Source organism: Podarcis filfolensis, assembly GCF_964270895.1.
Source record: "Podarcis filfolensis genome assembly, chromosome: 9".
In the NCBI taxonomy this organism is placed as follows: Eukaryota; Metazoa; Chordata; class Lepidosauria; order Squamata; family Lacertidae; genus Podarcis; species Podarcis filfolensis.
In genome coordinates this window covers 5,686,099-5,708,368 of record NC_139610.1, presented here as the reverse complement: position 1 = coordinate 5,708,368, position 22,270 = coordinate 5,686,099, and the positions used below count along the sequence as shown (strand labels likewise).

General features: G+C 43.9%; 1 protein-coding gene across 9 annotated transcripts in view; it reads right to left on the bottom strand.

Moving 5' to 3' along the window:
* The window catches only part of CSK (C-terminal Src kinase), a 76,207-nt gene that overhangs the window by 44,807 nt on the left and 9,130 nt on the right, over nucleotides 1-22,270 (bottom strand). For 2 of the 9 annotated variants that reach the window (XM_083630538.1, XM_083630543.1), the window contains exon 2: nucleotides 10,474-10,524. The exons of 6 other annotated variants lie outside the window; for them this stretch is intronic. In XM_083630538.1, coding sequence (XP_083486664.1) covers nucleotides 10,474-10,524 — 51 coding nt within the window. Of the gene's footprint in view, nucleotides 1-8,531; nucleotides 8,598-9,279; nucleotides 9,331-10,473; nucleotides 10,525-22,270 lie in introns of those variants that run through there. One more of the 9 variants, XM_083630544.1, reaches the window with a different exon arrangement.

Genomic DNA, 22,270 nt, shown 5'->3' with positions numbered 1-22,270 from the left:
CTGCCCACTAAGGAAGAGGCTTTTGCCACTGGGGACTACTACTGCCCCATCCTGACATTTAGTTTTCATTCTTATTGATGGCATTTATTGCACAGTTTAACCAGGTCTTTGGCTGATAAACATCCTAACACCTTTTAAATGTGCTTGTGGGAGGGGTGGGTTTTTTTTGTTTCGATTTGGTTTTATATTCGTGTGTGTATATATATACATGTGTGTGTGTGTGTGTGTGTGTGTGTGTGTGTGTGTATTTTGTGTTTTTATATTGTATTTTTACCTTGTGAACCACCTTGTAATCAACGGGTGAAGGGTGGTATATAAATTTAATAAATCAATAAAATACAAATTTATATCCCACCTTCCCTACAAGGAGCTCAAATAAAATGCAGCAAACGTGTGACTGCTAGGGGAATCCAGGAGAGTGGGGTGTGGTGGAAGGGTCCAATCCGTCCCACCCCAAACATACTTTTTATGTGCTAAATTGTCTTGAACCCTGTGAGCTCTGTTTCAGAAACTGCAAGCACAGATCAGGACTTTTGGGATATTTTGTTCGAAATTTCCTGATGTCAGTAGCAAGCTCTAAGTCATTTGCTGGTCTTAATAAGAAAATATCCATGTTTGGATGTATGGCATTCACACAGAGATCTGCATGTGGTTCTGTTTAGAGCATGGGTAGGCAAACTAAGGCCTGTGGGCCAGATCAGGCCCAATTGCATTCTGGATCCGACCTGTGGACGGTCCAGGAATCACCGCTGGATCGCCAGCTCACATGTTCCTTCCCTCTCCCTCCCTCGGTGGCGACGCCACCTCCTCCTTCCCTCCCTCCTCTTGGTTTCTCCCTGCCCTGCCTAGAGGAGGAAGGGGGGTGGGCTTTGTTGGTGCCAGCAACAGCAGCACTCCAGTGGCTGCCATTTTAAGCAGCCCCTCTCCAGAGCTTCATGTGCCACTCATCGTCCCCCCGCCACCAGCTCCTGCTGCTCACAAGAAACAGGTAAGCAGCCACCGGGGCTCATGGGGCTCTTGCATCATCCCCCCAATATAGTCCTGCCCCCCACAAGGTCTGAGGGACAGTAGGCTGGCCCCCTGCTGAAAAAGTTTGCTGACCCCTGGTTTAGAGTATATCTAGAATGCTGTTAATGTGTACTTTTGGCATGTGCTCCTCACAGAGGTGAACCGGGTGCCCACTCATGTGTCCTCGCCGATGCCAAGAAGAGGGCCTTTCCTTCCCATTTCCCCAGGCTTCCTCTCCTTTTAAATGTCAACTCTTGCTTTATTCTGTCTTGGGTATTTAATGCTACTTTCACAGATTTGCTATTTTAAGCTTATTTTCACATATTACTTTCATCTGCTTTCTAATGGACGGTTTGACAACATGTCTTTCCCCTGGCGCCCACAAAGTCTCTGAACCTTCTCTTTTTCACTGCCGCCTCGGCATGAGTGGCTACCCATTTTTCCTTTGAGAAAAACCATGAAAATGAAGGAGGAAGTTGGAGCGGTGACCCTCTTCCCTCTTCCAGCTCTATGCACTTTCCAAGGCTTCAATTAACTCTACTCCGGCACCCAGAGGGCATGGCACCCACTCAAAAATCCAAATGGGCCTTAAAAGGTAGACAATTCCCACTTATCATAAGCTACTGAGATAAATTCACTGAAGGGCAAAGTCTCAGTAATATAACTTGATGGAAGGGCAAAGTTTTTTTTAATGTATTTTTATTAAAGATTTTCTTGGTTTACAAAAGTATGTGCAATGTCTCTCTCTCTTTTTTCCCCCAAGTAACTTTTTCTACAGATCAGTTTCATTTGTTGGGACATTAGGAAGAAAAGGGGGAAAGAGGTGGAAGGGCAAAGTTAAAGTCTGAATAATAAATAACATATATTTAATAAAATTATTTAACAGATATTTATCGAGCCTTTCTTCCTCAGTATGAGTCACTCAAGGTTTCTTGCAACAAAATCCAACACTTTTTTTTAACAGAAGCACTTGTCAACATTTTGGGTGTCATTGATCCCATGCTCTGGAACACTATTCCAGCAGAGATTCGGCAGACATCCTCGCTTTTGGCTTGGGAACTGACAAGCCTTTGCAGCTGTTTATGCTTTTAGTTTTGATTAGGCAGTCATCTTAATGATAATCTGCATTTTTATTTTTTAAATGGTGTATCACATTTTAAATTTGCACACTGCCCTTTTATTTCATGGTATGGCGGAACAGAAATATTTATAAACTCCCTCTCTCTCTCTCTCTCTCTCTCTCTCTCTCTCTCTCTCTCTCTCTCTCTCTCTCAAAACCCAACAGATAATACCAATCAAAATCACAAACAGGGAACAAGAAAATGTCAGGAAAAGTCTAATAAACTGAAACTTTTGTTTTATTTTAATTTAGCAATGCCCTTGTTTTTAAGTAAACAATTTAAGACTGTAAAAAAGAGCATGAGAATCAACATTCCTTATGGCACAACTAGACTAATATTTAGTTTTTCAAAAAAGATGGTGCCTGCAACAGAATGTTGCAGTGTGGAGTGTTCCTGTCTAGGGCCAACCAAGGAACTCCATTCCATCCTTCCATCCAAGTTCCCTGTTGTGGTTTTCCCCCTCCTAACCTACAATCAGTATTCCAAGCATGCACAGTTCTAATCGGGGGGGGGGGAGGGGCTTCCCCTCCTCAAGGGTTTTCCCTAAATATTTTGCATTTCTGTAAACCTTGGGATTCCCCTCACCAAAGTCTGTTGACACCTCCCTTCTTGAGCATGGGTGGCCCAGCTTTGTCCATATAACCACATGTATGGGTGAGGTAAAGGGACCCCTGACTGTTAAGTCCAGTCGCGGACGACTCTGGGGTTGCGGCGCTCATCTCGCTTTACTGGCTGAGGGAGCCGGCGTACAGCTTCCAGGTCCTGTGGCCAGCATGACTAAGCCGCTTCTGGCGAACCAGAGCAGCGCACGGAAACGCCGTTTACCTTCCCACTGGAGCGGTACCTATTTATCTACTTGCATATTGACGTGCTTTCAAACTGCTAGGTGGGCAGGAGCAGGGACCGAGCAACGGGAGCTCACCCCGTCGCGGGGATTCGAACTGCCGACCTTCTGATCAGCAAGCCCTAGGCTCTGTGGTTTAGACCACAGCGCCACCCGCGTCCCCTATTCAAAGGGTGAGTTCACTGTTAAATAAGCTAACAGGATGTTGTTTTTCTCAAGGGCAGATTTGCCAGTCCAGAAAACCTACAATGCCGGCTCTGTGCACCTGGTAGCCTCCAGCCAACAACAAGGTTGATGCTTTTGTTTCTGTGGCTGCTTTTACGCAGCCCAGCAATTTGCAAAGGGAGCAGAGAGCATTTGGTCCTCGTATCTCTGAGCCATTTCAAAATTAAATTTTGACTCAGTCTAATTGGCAAGTAATTTAATTGCCTATAAACAAAAATACAGAAAACTCACCCTCTAGTCAAGGAATAGAGAACTCCTGACGCTGAGTAGGAGACAGCGTATCCTTTCACATAAAATTAGTGCTTGGATGCTTATCTCACATGCAGGAAAGGGCCCGGGTTTTACTATGCCACAAGTGTCTAGACCATAATCTAACCATCTGCCAACTCTCAATCTCATGGCGCTGCAGGCTTCCTAGCACTGGCAGGACTCAAACGAGCATTAATCTTGTTCTGTCCTCCCTACTACTTAGTCAAATGTTCCAAGAGAACATAGAATTGTAGAGTTTGAAGGGACTCCATCTAGTCCAATAATCTGCAATGCAGAAATCATAACTAAAAAATCCCTGACAGATGGTCATCTAACCTCCACTGCTGAACGGTTCTTACCCTCAGAATGCTCTTCCTAGAGTTTAGTCAGAAGAACTTCCTTTCTTGGAATGTGAACCCTCCGGGAGCAGGAGAAAGCGAGCTTGCTCCCTCTTCCATGTGACAGCCCTTAAGATACTTGAAGATGGCTATCTTATCTCCTCTCAGTCTCCTCTTCTCCAGGCTAAACATACCCAACTCTTTCTAGTGTTCCTCATCAGGCTTGGTTTCCAGACCCTTGATCACCCAGCTTGTCAATATTCTCTGTAAATTGTGGTGCCCAGAACTGGACACAGGACTCCAAGAGGGGTATGAACAAAGCAGAATAGGGTGGTACTGTGGTTTCTCTTAATCTGGACACTATACTTTTATTGATGCAGCTTAGAATTGCATTAGCTTTTTTTTTTTTTTTTGCTGATGCATCACACTGCTGACTCATGTGCTAAGCATGTGGTCACCTAAGACCCCCAAGATCCTTCCTAAACATCAGTGAAAGTTTGACATGCTCGCCCTTAAAAGCAGGAATTGCCTCATTTTGCATTTCCTCAATGCCTTTCGGTCGTCTTGACTTCAACTTTGCCCGTAGGAGAGGGGGAAGTTATCACTGGATACAAGTGCAGAAAACAAAAAATAAGGAAACAGGTAAAGACCAGTATTTTCACAGAAAGTTTTGCAACTATCCCAAGAAGCCAACAAGAATTTCTGCATTCTGTTTGCATGGATCACGGCGTAAGAATTTAGACTGCAACTTGTTTTGTTTTGTTTTAAAAAGCAGCCGACATCACAACCTGTCCAAGCATTCTTCAATAAACTGGAGCATGTATCATCATTTGGTGCCGGAAATGACCATTTGACCTTCTGCAAGAACAGCCTCAGCTGTCCTGTTCTGTGCCTCCTTCATACCCATTGGCTGTAATTTCTCCCTATTTTGCTCTTAACCTGTGAAAAAGAGACCTCAGACCCCACCCATGCTAACACTGGAACCCAGGATTGGGCTGCATTACCCCAATAAGCTCTATGTGGGGGTTCTGCAGTGAGTGCAGAATGCTGCAGCACAATTGCTGACAGGAGGCCTTGTCAGCATATAATACCTGTGCTCAGAGATCTCCACTGGTTACTGATTTGCTCCTGGGGCAGGTGCTACTAAAAGCCCTTAGCAGCTTGGGACCAGTGTACCAACAAGATCACCTTACCCCATATGTGCCCACACATAATACCTGTTCCATATTTGTAAGAACTCGGTATTCTAGTGTGGCAGCACCGACTCCAGGAAGCTACTTTCCCTGTACAGTGGTGCCTCGCAAGACGAAATTAATTCGTTCCGCGAGTCTTTTCGTCTTGCGATGTTTTTCGTCTTGCGAAGCATGGTCCGTCGCAACTGCGCCTCTTCAAGCGGCTTTAAGAAAAAAGGGAACAAACTTGCAAGACGTTTTCGTCTTGCGAAGCAAGCCCATAGGGAAAATCGTCTTGCAAAGCATCGCAAAAAACGAAAAACCCTTTTGTCTTGCGCGTTTTTCGTCTTGCAAGGCATTCGTCTTGCGAGGTACCACTGTATTCCTTTCGGCGCCTGCTAGAAACATTCCTGTTTAGAGAAGCCTCCCCAGATATTTAGAAAATTGATGTGAGTTCTAGTTTGTTTTTAATCTATTGTTACTTTAACTTTTTGAAAGTTGTAAAACATTCTTGTTATTTTTTTATTCATTTTTTTTTGTAAGCTGCTTTGAGGGGTTGTTATACAATCAAGCGGCGTATACATATTTACTTATTATTTATTTAAGTAAACAAATAAATACGAAGGAAGCTGCCTTATGCTGAGTCAAACCACTAGGTCCACCTAGACCAGTACTGTCTACACTGAATGGCAGCAGCTCTCTAGGGCAGGGGTCAGCAACCTAAGGCCCATGGGCTGGAAGCGGCTGTGGAGGTCGTTTGACCGGCCCACAAGCCGCCCCCGAACTGAGCTGCCTGCTTGCGTGCTGTGCTAAACCGGCGCAGCGCAGAGTGGAGACTCACTTCTGCTGCACCACAAATCGCACCTATGCATGTGCAGACGCCGAAAATCGCGCGGGGGGGGCACACGATCCGGCCCACAGAGAGATCTCTGCGGGACTAATCCGGCCCAGGCAAGATCCTGTCCGCTGAATCATGTGGAACCTACTGTGTGAACCGTTCTGCAATTTACATCCCAAGGCACCTTCACACACACCATGCAGCAGTTGTCCTTGATGCAATTGATACGTCAGGTATTAGAGGCACCTGTACTAGCTTTGGCTCCCTGGACCTTGCCCATGAGATACCCCAAAGTGCTTAGAAACTCGGATCTCTCCATTTTCCAATTTACAAATTTAACCACAGCAGGCCCAGGGGAAACACGGTAAAACATAACCAGCAAATCAAAGTGCAAAAAGGCTCTTGTTGCTGGCTTATTTAGAAGCTTCAGAAATTAACTATTGCCCAATGAATATTCAACAAGACAGGCAGGGGTTTTTTAAGGGTTTTTTTATGCCTGGTTGCAAGCAATTAAAAGCGTCACTGCTGGGAGATTCTCTGAATGGCTGGCCTAAAAAAAAGTTTCCATTTTTAGCACCTACGACTTCCTTCCTTCACGGAGGCAGACTTGAGGGCTGAATGAGTCCGCCTGCAAGAGCCGCTGGGTCACAGCACCCTAGAGCTGTGAGCCAAGAGGAGAGCTGCATGCCGATCAGCTGGCTTGCCCTTGCCCTGCCTGCTGAGAGGGCTGCTTCCCCTTTTCAGCTATTTTAGATACTTCCCACTTTAAAGAGCTGGGCTGGACTTCTGACTGCCATGTGGAGTTTTTTTTTGCTGCTGACAAAATACTGGGAAAGAGAAGCGGTAGGAGGGACAACGCCTATCTTGAAATGCAGCTTCCCTCTTGGGTCGCAGTCGCACTGGGTGTTTAAAATTACTCTTATTCCACTTCAAGAACCATGGAGAATCCTGGGAACCATAGTCTGTGAAGGGCGCTGGCCTCGCACAACTACAAATCCCAGCACCTTCCACAAACTAGTTCTCAGGATTCTCCTTGGCAAGTGCTTTCCACAAAGAAGGCCTGAGACCCCGGTCCCCAGTCTCTGTAGGAAGATTTCCCTGCCTGAATGCCTGGGCAGTAGCTGCCAGTCAGTGTAGGTAGACAATACTGAGCTAGATGAACCAGTAGCCTGAGTCAATATACGGCAGCTTCCTGATTAACTCAGCTCTCTTGTGCCAGCAGACCCATAGATTTGCAGTATTAGAAAGGACCTGAAGAGTTTGAAGATTAATTTGCACACTACAAATATAACTGACGGCTGTGTTTGTGTTTATAGACGATCCCTCCAAGCAATGCATCAGGGACCAAGTGTAAAATCAATCTTTTAAGCCGCCTTGTGATGGCCTAACACACTCTACTGCCCCAACAAAAAATAACGTCACAAGTGGCAGCATAAGGTGTGGTGATCTGAAGGGATGGAACCACAACTTCAGGCAGCAAGCAGCCTCCAATTGTCTTCAGTAGCCTAGCTTAAATAGATGAAGGAACTGCACATGCTAAGGCAATACATAAACTCATGATGGCAAACATGGAAATCAGTGGCAAATTAACTCCTCCTTCGCACTCTTTCCACAACACTAACCTTTGAAATGCAGGTCTGGTGGATCATCTCTTGCCTTTAACACACCTGCCAACACAATTTCATTCTCTTCCGGCATTAAAGCAGGGGCTGGGGGAATGACAGCACCCCCAACTGCTGGGAAAACGCATCAGCCCTGTAGCCATTATCAATCTTTGCTCCCTCTCACCGGGTGTTAATGCCAGCAGAATAATCTCTTTCTCTCCCAGTATTAAACCTGAGAGGAGGGGGAAGAGGACCAAGCATACCACCCTCAGCACCTCGGAGGAAAGGTGGGGTATAAATGCCATAAACTAAAAATAACATCACATACAACCGTTGGGAAAAGGCAGCAGTGCTAGGGTACTACCAATCTCCATTCTTCATGTTAATGCGAGCAGAGGGAAGCAAGACAAAGCAATCGCAGAGGCCCTGCAAAACTGTGTGATGCCTTCCCATCTGGCAAACCACAGTGCGGCTGCTAGGGCTGGGTGATAACTGGTTTTCAATATCGCGATACGTCACCAGTTAAAGATTGCGATATATCGATATATCACAATATCTGAAATAAGGAAGGAACTACGCAGAGGCGAATGGGACAATGTCCTGGCAACTGCTACCTAAGGGTCTAAAACTGATAAATGATGATATTATCAATCACCTCATGGTCACTTTCAGTAGCAAGCAAGCCAAGATGAATCCAAATGAGACTTTTGGTTTTGGGCTTGACTACCAAATGGTGGTATTCAGAACAACCCAAAGTGCGGTGTTGAGTCATAGTGAATACAAATAATCTGAGACTGCCAGACTGCCAGCAGGCCTGCTAGGTGGCAGAAGTGGCAGCAGCCTGCAAGGCCTTGTCGTGGTGGCACCAGGAGATGGTGGCAGAAGCAGAGGTAGCCTGCAAGGCCTCAGTGAGCCAGGCTGCCCCAGCTTCTGCCACCATCTCCCACTATCACCAGGAGGACTTGCAGGCTGCCACCGCTTCTTCCCACCATGGTGGGGCCTTGGAAATCCCACTGCTTGTGTCGCCATGAAGCCTCGCAGCCTGCCACTATTGCCACCATCTCCTGTCACTGCCAGAAGGCGTCACAGGATGCCGCTACTGCAGTCACCTCCTGCCACTGCTGTGTGTCACCTCAAGCCTCTGCTGTGAGGACTTGCAGGCCACTGCGGCTTCTGCTTCCAAATCCTGTCGCCACTGACGTGCCCAAGAATTAAGGCTTTCTGGGAAATGATCTACAATGAAATGAAAAAGGTATTTAAATATACCTTCCTGAAGAAACCAGAGGCCTTCCTTCTGGGCATGGTCGGCCAATTGGTGCCAAAGAAGGACAGAACGTTTTTTATGTATGCTACAACAGCAGCAAGAATACTTATTGCAAAGTATTGGAAGACACAAGATCTACCCACCCTGGAAGAATGGCAGATGAAAGTGATGGACTATATGGGATTGGCAGAAATGACTGGCAGAATCCGAGACCAGGGAGAAGAGTCGGTGGAAGAAGATTGGAAGAAATTTAAAAATTACAAAAATATTGTAAAATCAATGAATGTTAGAATGATGTTGGATTGAAATTAAGTGGTTTCCAGCTGTAATGCTTTAAGAGAATATGAAAAAAAAGGATTATAAATAGGTAATAATATAATGGTAAGGATTTGCTGAACTAATAATTTGTGGTGGAATACAAAAAAGGGAGGTATGAGGAGGTCCGGGAAACAAGTTAAAGGAAAATAAGCAATTGAAAATTTATGTGTTTTTAAATTTTTTTTTATTCTGTATTTTTGTTATATATTTCTTTTTTCTTTTTTTTTATTTTGTAATATCTTAAAAAATCTTAATAAATATCTTATTAAAAAAAAAAAAACAAATCCTGTCACCACTGCAAGGCCTCGCAGGCCAATGCCGTTACTGCTGCCATTTCTTGTCACTGCCACAAGGCCTCGCAGTACGCTGACACCTCTCCCTGTCACAGCCATGAGTTCTCACAGGCCACAGCCACCTCCTGTCACTGCTGCGAGTCCTTGCAGGCCGCCATTGCTACTGCTGCCGCCTCCCATTGCTGTCGTGAGGCTTCGCAGGCCACTGCTGCTGCTGTCCCCTCAGATAAAATAGCCATGATCAAAATGATCCTTCTCCCAAAATTAACCTACTTATTCCAAACCTTTCCAATCTGGATTCTGTCAATCCAATTCTGTAAATGGCAGAAAAAAATACAGTCATTCATTTTCCCAAACAAAAAGTCAAGAATAAGCCCCAAATATTTGTGCCTCCCCCTCTCAGAAGGGGGTTGGGGAATTCCCAACATTACATCGCTAATCAAGTGTGCCACATAATCCAATACATTTTGGAAGACGACACCAAACAATGGGTACGCTTGGAGATGCACACATTGGAAAACACTCCCACTACTGGATTCTCATTCCTACAACACGAGCTGAGAAAACTCCCCTCAACACTGAATAGATTCACACTATCCATGCTTAAGACCTAGAAACATAAAGAAGGTACATTGTCACCATCCCCACTAATCCCCTTGGCTCATCACCCGATATTCCGTCATGCAGCTCAAACCTTTCACATAGAAACATGGCAAACCAGAGGCCTGTACCGTTTAGCAGACTTCTACATAAACAATAAACCCATTTCAACACAGGAAATACAGGATAAATTAGGGGACATTCAAGTACCCTGACTAACACAACATCAACTACATGCTTTCCTAAATATCCCAACAGTAAAAGCAGCAGCCACTAGGCTCTTGACCACCTTTGAAAGGCTTCTTTTGTTGGCAGATAGGGGGATGGTATCTGCAATATACACAATACTGCTTCACAACCCTGCAATGTTACGCGACACAATTAAAAAACAATGGGAACATGACATAGGTTACAAAATAAATTCTACCCAATGGACTACAATGTGGTCCAAACCTCCCTTTAAATCCATCTCAGTCAAAAGAAGAGATCTCACTTTGAAACTTATCTATTGATTGCATCTGACATTGAGGAAAGTGGCATTAATACATCCAGGAACCTTACCAAAATGCTGGAAAGGCTGTATTTCTACAGGCACATACCTCCACATGTGGTGGAAATGTCCCAGAATCCAACCGTTTCGGACAGCACTCCTACAAAAAATATATATCTAAACAAGTATTGGAACCCACCCCAGAATGGGCCCTATTAAATATTTTCCAAGACAATAACACTCACTTGCACCATAAAGAGCTTATGACCCATCTACTCTCAGCAGCCAGAATCGTAATAGTTAGACACTGGAGAGACTTGTCCGGAGTAAGTATGAACCATTGGTACCAAATTGTATGGGAAATGGCCTTATTAGAAAAGTTAACCAACAAACTAAAACTGACACGAGGACACCTTCACCCCAGTATAGCTCCCTTTTATTACACACAGAGCTCAAACTGACAACAATGATAGCAGGGATCTACCACCAGCACACAGATCAATATGGCAAACTTGACCCAATATTCCATACCCCCCTTCCACAAACACAAACAAATCTCACTACGGTTTATCAAAAGCAATTAAAGGCAAATAAACATGCCCTGCCTCCCTAATCTTCTCTCATCGCCAATACTGTATAAACCAACAAATATACAGAAAGAAAACCTACTCAATCGACACTGTTACGGAAAGGGGGGGGGCATGTCTTCTTCACCTTCTTCTTCGCTACAATATATCAATTTATTTCCAATTGTCAATGTCAAAAGGGACTAAAATCTATAAAATTCATAGAAAATCAACGTGCCAATTTGCTCAATTTCTCTAGGACTCCATCACACCTCCCCTGTCCTCCATAATCCCTCAAGCAAGGTGTCAAGACCCTAATCCTGTCAAATCACTCTGCCAAGCCTTTCCTCCGGGCAATGCCAGGTGGCAGACTTTACATATTTGAACTATTGTCTTCTCATCACCGGCACTCAGGATGTGCTTATCTGCGCATATCTCCAGCTCTGCATATTCCCCCCTCCCTCCTCCATATGTTAATCCGGTGTAACCCAACCTCTCCTTAATGTATTCATGATGTAATCTGTGTAACCCAACCTTTCCTTAATGTATTCATGATGTAACTGGGATGTGTTTTGCACTGTATTCTGGGACATGGGGGGAGTTTCAAAAGTTCATGTCACCCCTTTCTCGCTGTTCAATCTTGCCTTGAACCTGTTGCGCAATAAACTTGGATCTTCTGCAGTTTGCTCCTGTCCGGCTGAGCTCATTTTCTTCCGCAGGGACCCACGGACTTAGTCCGATGAGCTGGGTGGCAGAGTAGCCCCGCACCCAGATTTTAGCCGTAACAGTTGGCCGCCCAACGTGGGGCATGCGGTTCTCCCGCGTTGCTGACCGGGGGCCCCGAAATCTTCAGCCGGCACCGGGCCATTTTGCCTGGGAAGATCCTTTGGACCCTCGGCCATCCTCCGGGCGGTAATCAAAAGCCCCAGGAGTTCAGCCGGGGAGCAAAGAGGGATCCAGCCGGCTTATTCATCGATCCCGGGATCATCATAGGAGACACGTGAGTATAAGGAAAAGGAAAAAACCCAGTGCACTGGTGGGAAGGGGGTGGAATCTCCTGGCAACTGAATTCTCTGCCCTCCTCTCTATCGCTCCTTCTCGCCTGTCTCTTGGTCCAATTGGTGAGAGAGACCGTGGACTGCTGCTCGACCCAAAAGGGGGGTTCTGAGCTCTATCTCTTTCTCCTCTCAAACCCTCCAGTCAGCCGCACCAATTGAGAGTCCGAAAGTAAGACGGAGAGACCCGGCTTGGAAAGACAGCCGACTCTCTGCAACGGGCATCTCAGTTGAAAGCAAGGGGCTGGAGTTCTTCTTCCGAACTTCCCGAGCGCCCTTACGGAGGGGGCAGGAAGGGGTCTTGCTTTCTGTCTCAATCCCAGCCGCACTGGTCGGTGCCACGTAACACGTGTATCGTGCGTGAGCCCGCTTCCAAAAGCAAGGGGGATTTTCGGTTCAAAACTCTATCCAGGGATCACCCAATCTGGCACCGCACGGCGCGGGCGTCCAGTAGGGCCCCTTTTCCTGAGATTGTAACGATAGGTAGGAGGTTGCCAGGAGGGATAGCTCAAGAGGAATTGGGCGGGATTTGGCAGAGTGGAAAGGAAAACCCCAGGAAATAGATAAGGAAGGAAGGAAGAAAATAAGTGAGAAAGGAAGAAATAAGGAATTAGGTAGAAGAGCTCTCTAAAAGGAAACCCTGTTAGGAAGTTGCCAAGCAACAAGGAAAAGGAAAACCCTAAATAGCCCCCTGTACAAGTTACCCAAATCCTAATCAACCTCTCTCTTTCTCCCTTCTCTATCCCAGACACCCCCCCAAAAAAAAAAAGAAAAACAAAAAAAGCAACAACAGCAATGCATGCATATATAAAGGGGTACCCAGTCAACCAAGCGTTGTGAGCCCTGCCAGTTTGATTAACTGGTGGTGTGTTTGAAGAGGCAAGGAAGCTCATAAAACCATGTGGGACCTTCCTACTAATTTCACTTAATGAAGCCAAAGGAAGCGGCCCAACTCCTTGCGATAACCAACTAAAGAATGAGAATATATATGTTTACATGTTGTCTGTTATGTGTGTTGTCTGTTAATACATATATGAGAATATGTATGTTTACATGTTGTCTGTTATGTGTGTTGTCTGTTCCTTCTGTCTCTGACAGACTGCCTTTCTTAAGTGTGCATAGTTTAAACTACAAGCTTGCTTCAAAATTTAAATCTAGGGAAGCCATGCTGGACCTTATCAATCTTAAAACAGAAAAAAACAAAAACAAAATGAGAATGAAGGGTGCAAATGTTTGTTATTTGAGAGAGGCTCCAAAGAGTCTTCCTCCGAGTAGCTTAAGTGAGGGTATGATTTTAAGCTGATGGTAGATAATGTTATGTTGAGTTTGTGATTCTACATCCGTGTTCCAGTCTTTTTTCCAGTATTTTGAAATGTGCTGTGAAGAAACTAATGTTTCTGCTGCAAAAGCCTAGTTGAGCACAATTGCTCTCTCTAGCTAAAATGCAGCGTATGTATTTCACTAAGCATATGCCTATGAAAGTATGGTGTTCCTTCTAAGAAAATATGTGAGTCCAGTTTTAACTTTGATTTGGTTGGACAGAAGAGTTATTGTAAGGCTCCTGATATCAGTCTCTATAAGACTTCCTGGCCTCTTTTCTCAGAAAATGCCCCCCCCCCCCCGTTTCATTCTGTCTCTTTCAGTTTTTTGTTTTTTCCTCCCTTCTTACTTCTGTGCCAGGTAAATTTACTCCCGAGTAAGCTTCCTTTAAGGGAAACTGCAAAGAGGGGGGAGCAATCTTTCCTAAGGTACCCTGCATCTCACTTTCCTATGTGTAGTTATTAAAAATAATAGTAGTAGTAATAATAATAATAATCTAAATTAGGCTTACTATTCCTCTGCAAGTTCAGGAAAAATTGTTCACTTTTGTATTCCCTTTAAATCAAATCTATGGCTGTTTTAATTATGCTTAATAAAAGATCCTCTCCCTATCTATCTTCCTTAGTACATGATAGGAGCATTGATTGTGCTCTCTTCCCCAGTAGTGCCTGTGTACATAAGTATGTGTGTGTCTCTTTGGTAGTACAAATCTTGCTGTGAAATCTTGCTGTGAATCCTATATTTTGGAGGGTTGGACTAGATGACCCCAGGGTCCCTTTCAACTCTCCCAATTTGTGGCTGTGTGGAAGGACATGTGTCCGCAAGCATTGGAGGGTAATTCTTAAATTCTGGTGTGGTGATGGAGTTGAAATTCAGCCTAGCTTTGCTCTTTAGTTTTAAAAGGTGAGAGGTGAAGCTGTAATGTTTTGAAGCACAACTGGTAATATCAAGCATTTGAGTGATTACAGTGTTTATCATTTTGTCTACTATTTAAAAATCAGACTTCAAAATCAATTCAAAGTTTAAGCACATACAAATACATATGGGCCTTGACCAATCCTGTAAATAAAGGGCAGGAAAATTTTTTTGTCTGCAAATGGTAAGGCTGAAATGTTTAAAAAAAAAAAATCCTATGAATTCTGACTCTCTGGCCATTTTTTCCCATATATAAGGGCGTGGCATTGTTCCGCGAATGACCAGAGGGAAATCACACAAAATGATAGCCCTTTCCTGTAAATAAAGGAAGGAAATATGATCCCTTAGAAAATTTCTAACTTTGGTAAATGCTTGAATTGCGGAGTTTCTTGTTTTGTTTTAAATCTAACCCTATTTTTAAAAATCTACTCCTTACCCTTCATTTCCTTTATTCAAATGGTAATTTAGCCAAAATATTCAACATTTTCAATAGTATAAAAGGTTTGCTGAGACATGAACTCTGCACATGCACAGAGGCTAGATCAGCTAAAAAAAAAGGAAAAGAAAAAAGAGAGAGAGGAAGGGGAGAGGAGGTTTGGAGAGCTTGGGCTGCAGGGAGAAACTTATCCAAATTTCCTTATGTAAAACTTGGAACCATTGAGGGAAATCACCCTTAATGTGTCCTTTGCTCCAGGGGCTACGTAAGACAAAAGAGTTAAGTACTGGACCGTCAAAGTCAGGAGGTTGCCAAGTTTCAAATCTTAACATGCCAAATTCTTTTCACAGGTAAATATCAAAGCATTCCCCCCCTCAATGGGATGTAAATCACAGACTTTGTTTGTGTGCATTTTAGGAACAGCATTTCCTGACAGGCTTCTCACATGAAATAATTTTCCCTTTTAACAGGATATGTGGACCCCGATAACAAAGTGTTTGTCCCTTCTTTTCTCCCACAGCAACTTTCTTTCTGTTCTGTGAAACAAGTCTGAATCCCTGCTATATTAGTGACTTCCATCTCTTTGCGGCTTTGACACTTTAAGTTACAAGTAATCTGTTTTCATTTATTTATGTCTATGAAATTAATTGAAGCACAACCAAACATTGTTTGTGGAATGGTATTTGTTTACCTTTTGCCTGAGCATTTCTTATTAATTCTGTCATTTTGGCTAGTTCAAGGTACTTACACAACTTTAAATTGCCATTCATTTTCTTGGTATTAAGTCATTTCCCAGTATTTTGCTATTAACATCCTAGCCGATATTGTCACATCAAGAAACACTCTTTTATTTTCATTGTTACTTCAGATTTCTTAAAATTGTGTGTCTTAGCATTTATTTATGGTTCCTCATAGGTCATTGTGTGTGTGTGTGTGTGTGTGTGTGTGTTTTATTATTATTTTGACCTTGTATTTTTTTTACAGTTCTCTTTCTCTACATATGGAGTAATTTTTTATTTAATAATATGGGAGGGAGACGATAAAAAACCAAAGTGAAGGAAAGCAAACAAACTTAGCAGATAATAACAGTAATTATATGGAAATGTGATAATAATATTGTAATGAATAAAAAGCTTAATCCGCTAAGATTTTTATTATTTGCAGCTTCCCACGGAAACTGAGGACATCCCTTTTGCCTTTCGCCCCTTCCCTTTTCTAACTCTGTCTTTTAAGTCCCCAAAACCCTGCCCCTTACAGGATATCACTTCTACAAATGTGTTACTACAGATCCAATGAAAAAGCTTCGCCACCACAAGACCTGCAACAACAACAGACACCAAAGTTTTCAAAGTGGCCACAGCTATCTCTTTCAAAGGATACAGACTGCCGGGGGAGTGGGGCTGACAAAGGGGGGAGGAGTTGAATTGCAAGGACATTTTCTCACTTTTGAACCTTAAGACCCCCAGGATTGAGAAGATCACAATTGTCTCAAGATATGCAACTGATATTTAATTAGGTTTTTTTGTATTATGTGTTATTACGTAGGAATGTTGAAATGTGTCTGACAGTGTGTTATTTCCACAAATGGGGGGGGCTATTTTGTGGCTATTTTTGTGTGTAATTGTTTTTATGTTTAATGTCTTATTCCTTACAACCCAGTGGAGGATTCTCATACATTTTATGCTTTTAACAGACCAGGCTATTATGTAGTCCAATGTTTAGAACTAGATAAGTTTATAACCACATTTAGTTGTTTCACCTGGCACTCTGCCAACTTCCCTACCCATTTTAAAATGTGCTAAAACTCACTTTACCAAGGAGGAGCTTCATGAAAGTGCATATGCTTTGGTTTAGCAGGAATAATCCCTTATAGAGTTAAATTGACTTATTTGGACAAATGCCCTCTAAGAATGGTTTTATTTTAACAGATTGGTTTGAGAAGTTGGGAACCATGGGGCAAGATAAATTCAAATTGGACTCATTTTGAATTGGGCAAGTGTATCCAGGTTGCAATTAGCTTTTTGGTCCTTAAAGTGCAAGTGAGCAACTTCCCATGACTGCAAGACCAGAGCCTATAATAATAAAATCCCATAGAATGGCCAAGGCAAGGACATTTCCCTCATGACGTGCCCAAACCTGTGCCAGCTGGGGTGAGTGCCAGGCAACATGGTTAATATGAAAGCCCTAAGTGGATTCACCAGGGATTGCCACTACTGTGACACCATGCCGGTGTGAGACCACAGAAGAGCTACCTTCGCACCTGAGAACACAAAAACGGTGGAGCTAAAAAAAAACCAAACTGCATTTTTTTTCAGTCAGTAGCGGACCTTCCTGCTAAATGTAAAGCATAGACCACTATTGAACAAAATACAACAGGTGTTCTTTTATGTGATATCCTATATCCAGCTATCTGCACTACTATACTTGCAAATGACCTTAAGAGGCATGGCTTGCAAGTCCCCTTCAGGTTTGCACAAACCCACACATCTAGTACGGTGGATACCAAGTTATTAGTGCATATCTATATAACATACACGTACATTATTGTATTGGTCCGTGTTGCTCCCTCCTTTGCTGCCCTGCTCAACCCACCTCCTTTTCCATTAGAGCCTATTCCCACTCACAGGGCACCCCTACCTTCACCGAGATTTAGGGTGCGGAGAAAAGATTTGCAAGTTCTTACAGAACTTTAATGCAAATCTATCTCCGAATGGGGGACTGTTACGGAAAGGGGGGGGGCATGTCTTCTTCACCTTCTTCTTCGCTACAATATATCAATTTATTTCCAATTGTCAATGTCAAAAGGGACTAAAATCTATAAAATTCATAGAAAATCAACGTGCCAATTTGCTCAATTTCTCTAGGACTCCATCACACCTCCCCTGTCCTCCATAATCCCTCAAGCAAGGTGTCAAGACCCTAATCCTGTCAAATCACTCTGCCAAGCCTTTCCTCCGGGCAATGCCAGGTGGCAGACTTTACATATTTGAACTATTGTCTTCTCATCACCGGCACTCAGGATGTGCTTATCTGCGCATATCTCCAGCTCTGCATATTCCCCCCTCCCTCCTCCATATGTTAATCCGGTGTAACCCAACCTCTCCTTAATGTATTCATGATGTAATCTGTGTAACCCAACCTTTCCTTAATGTATTCATGATGTAACTGGGATGTGTTTTGCACTGTATTCTGGGACATGGGGGGAGTTTCAAAAGTTCATGTCACCCCTTTCTTGCTGTTCAATCTTGCCTTGAACCTGTTGCGCAATAAACTTGGATCTTCTGCAGTTTGCTCCTGTCCGGCTGAGCTCATTTTCTTCCGCAGGGACCCACGGACTTAGTCCGATGAGCTGGGTGGCAGAGTAGCCCCGCACCCAGATTTTAGCCGTAACAACACTGACATGAAATATCAAGTTGACAAAACAACAAGATAGTGTGTAAGTTCACTACCCACCCTCTGCCCTCTTCCCCTACCTTTGAAATCATTGTTTTACATTTTGCATTGAACGTAACCAAAAGACTTTATACTGTACAGTGGTACCTCTGGATGCGAACAGGATCCGGAGCCCCGTTCACATCCTGAAGCGAACACAACCCGCGTCTGTGCGGGTCGCGATTCGCCGCTTCTGCACATGCACGGGACGTCATTCTGACCGTCTGCACATGCGCGAGCGGCGAAACCCGGAAGTAACACGTTCCGTTACTTCCGGGTCGCCACAGAGCGCGACCCGAAAACGCTCAACCTGAAGCAACTTTAACCCGAGGTATGACTGTAATCTGATCAAAAGAGAGAAAGACATTGCACGTTCTTTGTAGATCATGAAAATCTCTAATAAAAAATATTTCAAGAAAGAAAGAAAGAAAGAAGGCAGGGAACAGACACCAGCACAGCAGCTCTTTCCTGTCCTTTCACAAGATCCTGAAGGTGAAGGTACCTTCCAAGTCAGTAAGGTAAAGGGACACCTGACCATTAAGTCCAGTCGCGGACGACTCTGGGGCTGCGGCGCTCATCTTGCTTTACTGGCCAAGGGAGCTGGTGTACCACTTCTGGCAAACCAGAGCAGCACACAGAAACACCATTTACCTTCCTGCCAGAGCAGTACCTATTTATCTACTTGCACTTTGACATGCTTTCAAACTGCTAGGTTGGCAGTAAGTTGGTGGCTCATGCCTGAGCGGAACTTTCCGGTAACTGCGCTCAGGCTCTCAAGGGACCAAGGCTGAGTATTCGAGCCTGCACTTTCCACACAGGGGGACTCAGCTTCAATCCCCAGCGCCTCCAGAGGGGCACTGTAGAGCAGCACGGGTCAAGCTGGGAGGGGTAAGGCCCAGGCTCAGTGGCAGCGCCTGCTCTGCATGCCCAAGGTTGCAGGTTCAATCCCCAATGACACCGCCAGGAAGAGGCAGAGAAGACTCTTGTTTGAAACGGCCTGGCAGTGGAGGCATCCCAGGAGCCAAGTGTCTGGCAGTGCACAAGGCAGCTCTTGGTGGAACTATCTCCCCCAGGACCTGCAGCTGCCCTCCTTTCTCTTCTGTCCTCCAGCAGATGGATGGCAAAGATCCTTCAACTTCAAGAAGACTTCGGGGGGGGGGGGGGACGTCAAACGTCTGCTGGTCAGGATATTTATTATGTGCTTGCTGCTATTGATCAATTGCTCCCACATCACCATGCTGCTGCTTTTAACACTATTTAGAGGCTATATTGTGATGATTTAAAACAATTAACTGACTGGGTGATCCTCGAGTGTTCCAATTAGGTGAGGCAACAATTTGGATATTTTATATAAAAAGGTGGGATAAAATCCTGTTAATAAATCTTTTTTTTGTTGTTTTTGTTTTTGAATAAATTTTTATTAATTTTCCAACATATATTAAAACACAATACAACTGACAATACATAAACAAACAAACATATAAACACGTATAATTTCATAACCTCTTTTTCTTAAACCTTATTTCAACGACTTCCCCATACCTCCCTTTTCTGCATCCCTGTTTTAAACTTTTCCAGCAACCCCTAATTTCCGCAACCCCTAATTTCCTGTTAATAAATCAAACTATTAAAATTAAATGAATTGCTCAGCAGGATTTTTATGTTCGCCCTGTTCTCGCAGCTAGGCAATTGCAAAAGTGTGCACTTCCTCTAGCAAGAGACCGCGTGTCACATACCCTTGAAATGTTGGTTCCCAAGAGTGTTTATCAGAGTCAGTTCCAGGAATCACAGGAAGATGGGGTTTTATCCCAGCAAGTTTTACCCAGAGTGGACACATGCAAATTAATGGACCTGGGTTGGTCTGGGTTGAACCTGAGACCTTCAGCATCCAAAGCAGCCGCTCTGCCATTGAGCTACAGCCCTTTTCTTCTCAGAAAAATTACTTCCAGTCTAGAAAGCAGACTAAGAACTTTGATATATTCTCCCAGGACTTAACCACATGATCCTCCTCCTGCAGAGAAGGAGAGGGAGGAGAGGGGAGGTACTTACGGACACAGCACATGGAAAACTGTATTCCTAGATGGCTGTATCCCATGTTCTATGTTCATGGGTGCAAGCTGCAATTCTGACCTGCTGAAAATTGCCAAGGGAATTAATTCGATCAGCACTGGTCATCTATTCTGTGTTTTAGGATTTTATAATTTAATTATTGTACTAACAAAGGTCCATATAGTTAAAGCTATGGTCCTCCCAGTAGTGATGTATGGAAATGAGAGCTGGACCATAAAGAAGGCTGCCGAAGAATTGATGCTTTTGAATTATGGTGCTGGAGAAGACTCTTGAGAGTCCCATGGACTGCAAGAAGATCAAACCTATCCATTCTGAAGGAAATCAGCCCTGAGTGCTCACTGGAAGGACAGATCCTGAAGCTGAGGCTCCAATACTTTGGCCACCTCATGAGAAGAGAAGACTCCCTGGAAAAGACCCTGATGTTGGGAAAGATGGAGGACACAAGGAGAAGGGGACGACAGAGGACGAGATGGTTGGACAGTGTTCTCGAAGCTACCAACATGAATTTGATGAAACTGTGGGAGGCAGTGGAAGACAGGAGTGCCTGGTGTGCTCTGGTCCATGGGGTCACAAAGAGTCGAGCACGACTAAACAACTAAACAACAACAAGATACACCACCATGAGACTTTTTCTTAATGAGCTGGTGGTTTAGAAATACTCTCGTAAATAAACCAACAGAACACACCCACCCACAGGAAGGAGCAACGTTTCCCCTATCACAGCACATCCTGGTAACTGGAACAGCCATGCAAGGAGCCCCCATCTTCTGAGGCCAGGGCCTTTAACTGTCCTCCAGAAGTCTCTCCTTGTTCCCACGTGGTTCTCTTTCTGATGCCAGGCAAAGAGCTGCTCATTCACCCAGGCTTTTCCATACCCTTTAGGCCAGGCTTCCACAGCCAGGGGCCCTTCAAATGTTGGACCCCCATAGTGAAATGGAAAAAATGCTTAAAGTAACCTTTGTTAAAAAAACAGAAGCCTTTTTATTAGGTATTGTAGGAGCGGAGATTCCCAAAGACCAGAATAAATTGTTTTTGTATGCTACGACGGCCACCCAGATGCTGTTAGCCCAAAGAGGAAGCGGTCCTGACCAAAGAAGATTGACAAACCAAGTTAATGGACTATGCTGAAATGGTGAAACTAACTGGAAAGCTCAGAAATCAAGATGATAAGAAATTTTAAAAAGAATGGGAAATATTTATTACGTATTTGCAAAAGTATTTTTAACAGATTAATACACTGGCAGGACTTTAAGAACACTTGTAATTTTAGAATTAATATAGGAAATTTGAGGTAGAAAAAATAATTTGGAGTAGAAATGACATGCAGTTGAAAAGGGAATTTAAAGAACGGGGGGAGGAAGTCATGGGATTCAAAGAATCCCATTTTATGGTTTTGATATCGTTGTCGTGTATAATTTTCTATGTTTGTTGTTGTTTATTTTTTGTTGGAAATTTAGTAAAAATATTATAAAACAAAAACAAATGGAACTTCCATCAGCTCCAGACAGCATGACCAATGGCCAAGCATGATGGAAGCTGGGAGTACAAAATATCAGGAAGTTACTTTAGGTCACACTGAAAGTGTATTTATGCTCCCTTTTTGTTTTGTTTTTAACTTTATTGGCCATGCATTTTCTGCTGTTTATCTTGTTAGGAACATGGAATCATATAATTGTACAGCTGGGAGGAACTGAAAGGGTGATAGTCCAACGCTTGCAATGCAGGAATCATAGTTAAATGAAGCAACTTGCCTGCCCAGCCCAGTTTGGCCATTTCCGAGTGGCAAAAACTCTCCTGCCTCTCAGACAGCACTCTGTCTCTCATCGACTCTTCCTTTAAAAACCTGGAAGCGCTTGTGGAGACTTGCAGGATAGATATTTAACAGGCAAATCCAGGCGTGAACAGAATGCTCCTGAACAGATTCTGCAGAACCACCCTGCGTGCCTTTGCACTCTTTCCAATAGATGCAGCGTTCGATGCCCAAATCTGTGAAGGTGCTACAACGCCACCACTTTACTAAACAGTTTACTTTTGGGTACACCCTTGTTAAATGCCCCCTGCTGCTGCTGCTGTAAATTCTCCGACTCCCTGCTGCTTTTCTCTCAGTGATAA